Source organism: Zerene cesonia, unplaced genomic scaffold (genome assembly GCF_012273895.1).
Source record: "Zerene cesonia ecotype Mississippi unplaced genomic scaffold, Zerene_cesonia_1.1 Zces_u004, whole genome shotgun sequence".
Taxonomy (NCBI): domain Eukaryota; kingdom Metazoa; phylum Arthropoda; class Insecta; order Lepidoptera; family Pieridae; genus Zerene; species Zerene cesonia.
In genome coordinates this window covers 2,870,590-2,881,452 of record NW_024045134.1, presented here as the reverse complement: position 1 = coordinate 2,881,452, position 10,863 = coordinate 2,870,590, and the positions used below count along the sequence as shown (strand labels likewise).

Genomic DNA, 10,863 nt, shown 5'->3' with positions numbered 1-10,863 from the left:
ACTCAAAGCTCAACAATTCACAAAGCGCTTTTAACTAATTGCCTTTTCTTTAAGCTTAAATTAAAATTTATTTTCATAAAAGGCATTTATGTGAAAAATTTCATAATTACTTTCTTGATTATTTAATTAAAAACTTTCCCTTTGTCTTCTCACACAACTTAGAAGATACACAACGCGTCAAAAATAATAAAATCTGAAAGATCAAATAAATGAAAAAATTATTGTATAACTTGGAATTCCCTCATCGATATTCAAAATTATATTTTGTGCCTCACGATGATTGAATTACCATATTTTTTTCTTAGAATTTGTTTAAAGTCAAGCGTCCAAAAGGACACAAATAGGATCTATAGAATGAGAGGTAGACCATATCATTATGTATATGTATCAATATATCTTATATCGTCTTAATTTTATGAATATTAGAGCATGCTAGTTATACACGGTTTGTGGAACCACACTGGTTAATAATATATTATGTCAGCAGCTCTCGAGTTTAGAACTAGTTAGTAGTCAGTACTAGTAATGATGCAGTATAATATGGGCATAGTTATTGAGTGACGTTGCGTGCGCCACGCCACGCCGCGCCACGCCGCGCCGGCGAGCGTCAAGTGTGACTGTGTTACCGACTGCTACAGCCTTGTGGCCCACACGGAAAGTAGGAGAAACTTGTCAAATTGTCTTAAAAGTAAAGTAAATTTTAATTTTAATAAAAAGTTAATTGCATACAATCAGGTGTGCAAAATATCGCTTTTTCTACAAAAAATCTCACCAGCGATCCCAGGCGGGAGTTCCAATCCGAATTCTAAAACGGCACCAAATGACAACAACTCCCTAGCAAACACAAAAGGAATCACGACATTCGGGTGAAAACACAGAAGTTATCGCCAAACAAAGCCAAAAAAAATACAGTCGAATTAAGAAGCATCTTCGTTTTGGGACGTCGGTTGATATCACAGTATGATGTGCTCAACAATATCCGAATGATGTAATGGTGTTTCACAGTCGGCGTACCGACTTACCGAGAAGCAAGCGTGATATAATATGAATTATGTAGAAATGGAGATAACGTGTCGGTTTTATCTGAATTCTTGCTGAATTTGTGTATCTGAAATAAAAAGTATAATGTGATAAATATGTTGCGTATGCATTTAACAAACACACCCTTATCACTCACGTCAGACTGTCAAAGTTGATTTTTAGCGAACATGCTGAACAACAACAAAATGTTAGACTCTTTAAATAATATCATTGTATTCTACAATACATTGTAGATGAAATTGTTATCAAGGAAATATAAATCAAAATAAGAGTTTATTAAATCAGGCTAATAAATTTTACGATATCTTATATCTTTAAACGAGCAATTCTTGTGTATATATATATATATAATTGGAATCTCGGAATCGGCTCCAACGATTTTCATGAAATTTAGTATATAGGGGGTTTCGGGGGCGATAAATCGATCTAGCTAGGAATCTTTTTTAGAAAATGTCATATTCGTGTTTTATTCGTGTTTTTTTTTTTCCTGACATCTATTGGTGAATAATAATACTATTTTGCTTCGTAGATAGCTGGACAACTGAAATAACACATAGGCACTTTTTATACCGATATTCCTACGGGATACGGACTTACGCGGTTTCAACCGCGGGTCACAGCTAGTGACTATTAAAAGCTTGTGGCACGTTGGTCAACTTATATATACCACTGTAATTCTGATACATAACATAACATCACTGCAAAATATAATCAAAATCCGCTCTCTGGTTTTTGAGTGAAACAGTTACAAACATCTATACATTCTTACAAACTTTTGCGTTTATAATATAAGAAGGATAATATTATAGAGGCTGTCCCGCCGTTGGTGCGCTGCACTCTATGGAGCTTAAAGTTCTACAAACGCAGATAACGTTACATTTAATTTCTTAAAAAATGTCCAGAAACACCAAGCGAAGCAATCTAGTACTATATAACAACACTAAATATATACGCAAAACTTAAGTCAACAAGTATATTGGCTTCGGTAGGTAACTAGGTAACCCAGCGGTCGAGTGGAACCTTTCTTTAAGTATTCTTATCTTAATCAAGCTCCCAAGATAAGTGAAAAGTAAACGTTGCCCCACGGCCACACTAAGTATATTGACTCATTAATTAAGCATAACCGAAAATTTCTTCATTTGTACCAGATTAAGTTTGCTTTTCGCGAGGTCCTTATGGAAACATCGTTCTTATTAATATAGTATATTAATATTTTATATCAATGGCAAGTTAACATTGCTCTCGATTTTACAATAATTACACTAAAACTTTTTAGTAACCGAATATAAACGCATAAAAGATGCGTAAAAATATGTGTTTCGGAAAACAGTTGATCTTGTTTATGATCTTCGCAGTCACGATTGATTAACCGATTTAATGATCGAAATATTTCAATGTATAAATTTGTAAATGTATTTATCTTCTTCTCTTATATATAAAAATCAATGAATGTTCGTTAATCTCGCTAAAACGTGGATTACCCTCGCTCGATGTAAAGTGTTTGAAACATCGGTAATTTTCATAATAAATAAATAGTTTAGTTTAATCCGTTAAAATTTTCTAATCTCTAAATTTATAAAAAGTTAATTTGTCATTGAATGTGAATATTCTTTCATCTTCTTATCGCGAAATTTTAAAATGCTAGCCGATATAACTATTAATGATAACAAAAGGAAAACTTCTGTGACTTGCTACATGAAGTTGATACCGATATTCGCAGAGAATGACAAACCTATAAGAGCTCCAACACCATGTAATTCTAAAACTATTATATACTATGCTACGTTTGATACGTCTAGTTAGAATATTATGTTTAGTTTGAAACCACGCACACATTCACAATAATAATTAACGACTTGCATGTGTCGCCGGGGCGGGCCGCGTGTTGTGTATTATATATGAAATACCGTGTGTTTATCACTTCCAGAAGTTATTTAATAGCAGCAGTAGTTCCGCAATATCCGAGCCGACTCCGGCCACATCCGGCGACTCTCATAATGCGTTCTGCAGTTCCGTGCGTGTATACAGTGTCTGGGTAAATATTCATTGTAGTATATTTTTGATAGACAAACATAATAAACGTTTGCCGCGAATGATATGTACTGAGGCAATAATAGCTTAACTGAACTTCCGATTTGAAATTCCTCATGACGTTACAGATGGTACTCGATTTAAATCAATGTTACAATGTATGAATTGGAAATCTTCACGCCTGATTTATTGCAATTGTTCGCTGAAGAATCGCAGACTGCTTTGTGTCACTGTTATTTTACATTTTTATTGATACGATTTGAAAATAGATTTCTCCCGGCTCTTTTCTGTAGAAAATATATTTACCAGTGGTTCTTAAAAGTCTAACGTGACTTAAAAAATGTTTGAATTTAAATGGTACTTTGTTTGAAATAATACATATACCTTTCCCTTCGAAGCGGGGAAATCTTGCATTTAATGATACACCCCATGGCTCCTACGGAAGAAGCCTTGTGTTATGTCGGATTCTTACCGACTGACCCATACGACGCGCTGCGGTTGCCGGGGCTGCGGGAACACTTTCACAATCTACTGCGTGTCCAGTCCAACGGTATATTTACCCAAGTTGTCATTAACTAATTTTGTTGTCACTCTTACACTCTCGAAGATCATTAGGATGGGAACATTTTGATGAAATTCTAATAAAACTATACTAACCGCTCTCTGATTTAGTGTATGCCGAAAGCACTTCCAACGGCTATCGACGATACCGAATATTGAAAAAGATAAAATTTTCGGAACCATCGGAAATATTACTTAGCTATTAATATTCGACTTGTATTTTTAATTGTAATACCGAGAGGTTCCCGTAAATACCATAAGAAACAATAAATTAATCATGAAATATTTCGTTTCGAGCGCTTTCGGGGACCAAATTGAGAACAATCCGCAAAAATGGGAAGCTTAACCAATGTCGTTATTCTTTGATTCTGTCTTTTAATGCTTTACATGAAATTCAAGACGAACAAATAAAAGGAAAATAATTTCCACAATCGCAAGCGTCGAATATGAACAATGGAATGTACGAATTGAACACACGTATCAAATTCGAATATTGTACGGTATAAAATAACCCATTGTTATCTGTGCGTATCTGTAGCAATTAAAGGTTTTAAAATAAAGCAGTTATGAAGGAAATATATTAAAATTGGATAAACAACAACCGTAACAATAAATTGAAATTGCTAACTGCAAGAGAGCGCCACTCAGCATCAGCGCCGAGGCTGAGAGGCCGAGTGCGAAACTTTATTTGGTTTATCGGATCTAGTATTCATTGAAACAGATATTTTCACAGCGCGCTGAATCCGACAAAAAGCATCTCTCACGACGTCGGGAAGGCGTTATGGTTGCCAGCTTATGTGGCGAAACGAACTGTTTTGTGAACTGAGCACACATATTAACTCCTCGCGTCTATAGTTGACATTCTTTTAAATTGTTATTATTCAGGTATCTAAGTACATATGTAAATTAAATTTTTATATCAACGTACGAAACAGAAAAAACAAAAAGTACGTTAGACTACGTTTTGTTTTTCTGTTTAGGTCCGCTTCTGGTTCGCGTCTGCATAGGTCCTCTGCTTCTAATCGGTGTCATTCAAGACGACTGTCTTAAACGTATCGAAGTTGGCTTCAGTAGCTTTAAATGTGACATCGCACCACAAGCTGTGGTCGAAACTGCACCGGATACTCTCCAGTGGACTCCGGAAAGATCACAGAGGTGCCATCATTATCGCAAGTATTCAGAAGCAGAGAACTGCGTGACACCCGAGCCCTGCCGTCTCGTCACGAACAGACATTAATTTACAAGCGGCTGTTTAAGGGATCTTTCCTTTCATCAAATGAACCCTTATAATGCGAAAACTTTCATAATTTTGTCAAAACTCCATTTCTCGTTAAGCTCGGGATCGCCGAATTCATTAAATCACCGTTTGACATTGAGAGTTGTATGAATTGTTTTTAATTTTTGTTGCCTTCTCTATTCCCGCACTAATGACCGCCGCCTCGTATTTTCACGAAACAAACAAATGCAACCCTAAATGGAAGCGCTAGTTCGATTGCACAGCAGTAATTGCAAGCCGATAGCAAATATCATATAACGGTAATATATACAAATTGTTAATTGTGTTCGAAGAGTACCTAGGTTTCATGAAAGGTAATCTATTAGAAACAATAATATATGTAGGCTGTTGCTAAGTGAAGATACAGTTTCATAATATTAAAATAATATTTAAAATCGGTCTTGTACTTATTTGTGTTTTATAAATTAGAACATTACGTACATTAAAAAAAGAACTGTTTTCTGTTTAAAATATTGTAGTATCACAGTTAATACGACACAACAACTAAAAATATTGAATATATTACATTCTATAAAAGGTTCATAGCAGAAACAAAGTTACGTTCGGGAATTGAGATGGATTCTTATTAGGTTAATAATATATATCATACGATGCCTTATATAAGACATGAATACTACAATAGATATAAACTAAACTGTACCTATTATTTTTAAGTAAATCATAGGTACAGTTTAGTTTTATTGATTGAAATCAAACTCTTAAAAAAGTAAACCAATGTGAATTATAACCTGTTTGCATTTATGTAAAGTTAAAATAATCAAAAAAGTTAATATATCATTTATGTAGGTCTCATTTCTGGGTCCAATAATCTAAGGACCATAGCTCAGATGAGAGAGAAAATAATCTCATTAAATTTTAACCATTGCATCGTAAACACGTCGAGTTAGCTTTATATTGTAAATTAATTGCTCCGGCAGTTGTTAATTTTCTCTCAATAATCGCTGTACTTTTGTCCAAATCATTACTGTCCTAATTATACTGAGAGTTTAAAGGATATGCAATTTTACAGACTTTTTTTTAAGTCATAATAATATTATTTCGCGTCGAATCGAAATATTCATGTATTTCTTATAAAATTTAGTTATGTGAAATACCACGGATATATTGTTTAAACCAATCTATATTTCGTTAAAAAGAATTGACGAAAAAATGAAAAAGAGAAGTTAACATTTGAGTGTGGGAGTCGAGCACGCTTAGGCACGAATTGGGCCAGCCCGTACCGGGGAAGGTACCACATCCTCACAGAAGATCGATGTGAAACAGTAGCATGCTACTGTGTTTCGTTCGGCGAGTGGGGGAGCCAGAGGCGCGATTGTTCCCCTCCTCAATCCTTTCCCTGTCCCATACTCCTTAAAAGCTGGAAACGCATTTGTAGCGGCCCCTACCTTTGCATACATTCATGGGTCGTGATGATCACTTGCCATCAAGCGAACCACCGGCTCACTAACCCGCTATAACATAAATAAATTCACAACAATATTGTTAAAGATATGTATATTTCGTTCAATAGGAATATCAAATAAAAGAAAATGAGAAGTTAACATCTTGTTTCTTTTTCTTATATTTCCTTAGCCGGTGATAACTTTTCACAAAAGTTCTGCCGCTATGTAGCTTGAAACCCATTCCAACACAGATTATTGTGTTTTTGTAAAAGAAATTTCTCTGAATTGTTTGTTTTCTTGTTACACAAAATAATGTGCTTCAATGAGATCAATATTTATCTCGTTATGTTTTTGAATTCTGCATTAACAATTATTGAAAATAAATAACATATTTACTAAACGTGCCTTTTTTTAAGTTTATAATATTTTAAATAACACTCAAGTACTATATTTTTTTTTAATATAAATAAAATTTTTATAAGAATACGATAATTTTTCAATACAAATATACATAATATTTCAGTACAATCTAACTTACCTTAATATCTTGTGCAATTGCGATGATTTTTATAATTATTTAATATCTTTAAAATTGTTATTAAGTGTCGTTTGAATAATGGACCGAGACGCGTGAACAGCGAACACTGACACTATCGTAGCAGATAACTGTAACCGTGCTACAGGAACCGTAGCGTGTCGCCGTAGAACTGCTACGAATCGTAGCGGACCGATTGCAGGCGAGAGGTTCAACACGGAGCGTAGACAGCCTCGCACTGACTTACATCCCTGAATCTTTCGGCAAATTGTTCATTTTCACACGTTTCAAAAGTATAATATGAGTAAGGTCAATATAAAAAAGAAAACTATAATTGTAATTTATAATAAAATGATTGAATTTAATAATTTTTAATGTTTTGTAATAATTTTAAGCAATTCTAAAATATTTGATTAAATAATGGAAAATAGTAATAAGGGCTAAAGTATAGTTAATATACGTTAAAAGATATTTATTAAAGCAAACTTTATCAGATTTATAACATATAATCAGGTATAATAATATAATTTACGAATATTTTTGATTTTCAATCGACGTTCTTGTTTTGAGATTAACACGGTACACAACAAAATTAGACAGATAGAATTTTTTTTTATGCCATAAGCGATAACGGGTAGCGCTGGTTCGCCTGATGGTAAGCGATCACCACTTCCTATAAATACAGAGGGAGAGTCTCCCCGAATGAACTGCCCTTAAGGGGAAAGTGATAAAGAAAGGATTGAATTACTAGAAACAAGGAGACAGGCGAAGAACGGGCCTCCAGCTCCCCAACTCACAGTCACAGACTGTTATGTGTGTATATATTATTATAGACAATTTATTTGACAGAATTAAAATAAGACCTTTGTCTGTCCATATATTGCTGTAATGTAACCACCAAACCACTCCTATAACGACTTAATCTTCATGGAATCCTTCGTAAATAATAAATGTTTGCGCTGTTAAGTTTAGTCTTAAGGTTAAATTGATTCTCAGTAATTCATTGGAACTTAACAACGCCTATTTACGATAAATTCGTTATACCTAGGGAGAAGTCGTGCACTGTAGCCGCTGTAATGTACAAATAAGAAATATAGATCTTATTATGCAAAGCTTACATACATAAATCTCACTACATTTCAATGACACTGTATACGTAATTTTTCAAGTATTTTAAATAAAATAATGGAAATCGCACATAGCACGGTAAAGGGATGTTTAATGATATATTAAAAACAAAGAATTCGAATCCTATGAAAATAACAAACTATGTATTTAAATGTTATCATGGAAATGTTTTACAGTACAGGTGCAATATATTATATTTCAATAATACAATATGTAGTCCATGGTTTTAAAACTTCAGCTTTTTAAATTATTCTTAATAGTTACTTCGTTACATCCACCTAGGTTTGAAAAGCAACATTCGATTTGTTCCCTCCCTCCGCGACAGAATCTTACGCAATCTAAACATAAATAAATATTAGAGTAAAATAGTAGTATGTTTTAAATCTGTATATTACGATACGATATAAGAAGGCTTTTTATCCATTGTCAGCTCTTTTAAATCAGATTTGACTATTCATTAAACATTTGAAATTCAACAGGTTCAGAGAGTGCAGTTAAGTATCGTACAGGCTCCGACAGGGCAGCGTGTCAGGCCGCACTCGAGTGTAACACGCCGTGACACGTGTCCCGCGTGTCCCGCTTGTCGTGACGTGACGCGCAGTGACGCCGTGTCGCGCTCCATTCAATTTCACAGCTAATTGAAACGGGACCAAACAGTGAAAATAAAATATTTATTGAACATTTCGCAATAACATTCTTTTTGTATTAAATAAATGTATAAGAGCCTCCTCCGAGACCCTCTGTTTAATTTGTGTTCTACTTGCCTTGTAAAAGGACTTTTAATAGAGCATCTTACCACACTATTGTTCCGGTAGAAGTTGTTTCGCAAAAGATTATGGTTTTCCTTAGATCGTTGCATCCTACAAAGTCTTAACTTTCAGGATAGTCAAGCCATTAAGCTAAATGTAATCAGTTAAGTTATTTCTCTCTTTTGTGTGATAGCACAAGCATAATAGATGCCTAGTTACAAGTTGTATCCTTAGTACTAACAAAGATTAAATTTATGTTCGAAATATTCCTCGCAGATAATAAGTTTTATATAAATGCATATTCATAAAAAAATATCATTTAAATATTATATTAAACAGTATATTAGACGAGTCGCATGAAAGATAAGTTTTATATTATATTACGTATTTATTATTTTCTATAATATTATATCGTATATCATTGAAATTATAAAGCTGATTGCAAACATAAGTGTCCAGTGTGGAAACAGATGATATAATGTAGAAACTGAAGCACGTTTCATAAAATATATCATTCTGTATTTGTTTGCAAATGATCCATATCAACTCATCCAAATTTACATTAACTAAAACGCCGCATAAATATCGGAGTATTCGTTTATGATTACTTCATGTGGTCATAACAAATGTAAGAGAGAAAACAGAAACAAAATATTGAAGTAAATACAAAGCTGCATTTTCGGAAGATATTTTAAAGTTTGTTAGCCTATTTTTCATACTATATAATCGAATATCATCAATATTGCATCATTGCGCTTTAATAATAGTTAATGGCTCTAATTCCTGGATAATCTACTTTGTTAATAAGTAATTATTAATGTACTGCGGTGGTCGTTAGTTAATGTGATAAACATATCTGATTAATTATTAATATCTAATGAAGTGATTTGAATTATTTTATGAATATAAAACTGGCGCATAATTGAGTATAGCATCATTCAGTGACCATCCCTTACAGTGATAACAACGCACAAGAAATAATTAGAGCACAACGATGAAGAAAACAGTAAGTTGCACAAATATATGTTATAATGCTTTGATTCCGGTTTCTCTTTGTTTGTTAATTATTATTTTGATATATTCACTTATGATTATTTTGATTCCAAATTTACTTTTATTATTTTTTACAGATATGCATTTTGGTGTGTATAGCGATGATAGAAGCTAAACCATTCTTTTGGAAAAAGTTAGGAATAAGGAATAGATTTTTTTATCGACCTGAGTTCAGACCTGCTTACGGTGCAGGATATCCGGTCATCGGGGGCTATGGAAATGGAATAGGATTGGACAACATTCTCGCTATATTCCCCTCGGTCCCCGCCCAGATCGGTGGTGGGATCGGCCCTGTACTTGGAGGCGGTTTACCCTGTCCTCAAATAAACATGGGTATAAATAGTGGGCTAGGACCTGCACCTGGAATCGGTATAAATTCTGGTTTAGACCCAGGATTTGGAATGGAAGTGAACAGTGGATTGGGACAAGGAATTAATGTTAATTATGGGATCGGGCCCGCGACAGGAATGGATATCAATAATGGCATAGGACCTGCACCAGGAATAAACGTTAATTATGGAATTCCTCCTCCGAGTGGAATGGACGTAAATTATGAAGTTGGTCCTGGTCCGGGAATGGGCATGATTAATGGTATCGGTCCTGCACCTGGAATGGATGTTAATACTGTTATTTGTCCTGAAAGTGATAATGCGGGCAAGGGTCCTGTAATTGACACGGCTGGTAATAATGGATTGAATCCTGCGACCGGCTCTAATAATAATGGGGCACCTGGGGCTGGAGCGGGTATTAATTTTGGAATGCGCCCTAATGCAGGCATGATTGTTAATAGTAACAATGGAAATGTGCCTAATATTGGAATTGGTGCGAATGCTGGAGTTCGACCTAATGCTGGTATGGGTTTTAATATGAATCAAGGAAATACACCTAACACTGGAATAGGTGTCAATGCTGGCTTGGGCGTTAATACTAATCATGGAAATGTACCTGCTGCTGGAATTGCTGTAAATGCTGGCATGGGTGTTAACAGTAATAATGGAAATGCACCTGCTGCTGGAATGGCTGTAAATGCTGGCATGGGTGTTAACAGTAATAACGGAAATGCACCTACTGCTGGGATGGCTGTAA

At 34.5% G+C, this 10,863-nt stretch overlaps 1 protein-coding gene across 1 annotated transcript in view; it reads left to right on the top strand.

The window, feature by feature from the left end:
- The first annotated feature begins 9,878 nt into the window (after positions 1–9,878).
- Positions 9,879–10,863, top strand: part of LOC119838632 (fibroin heavy chain-like) — a 2,180-nt gene continuing 1,195 nt past the window's right edge. The window contains exon 1 of the mRNA XM_038364652.1: positions 9,879–10,859. Within this exon, the coding sequence (XP_038220580.1) occupies positions 9,879–10,859 (981 nt within the window). The remainder of the gene's footprint in view (positions 10,860–10,863) is intronic.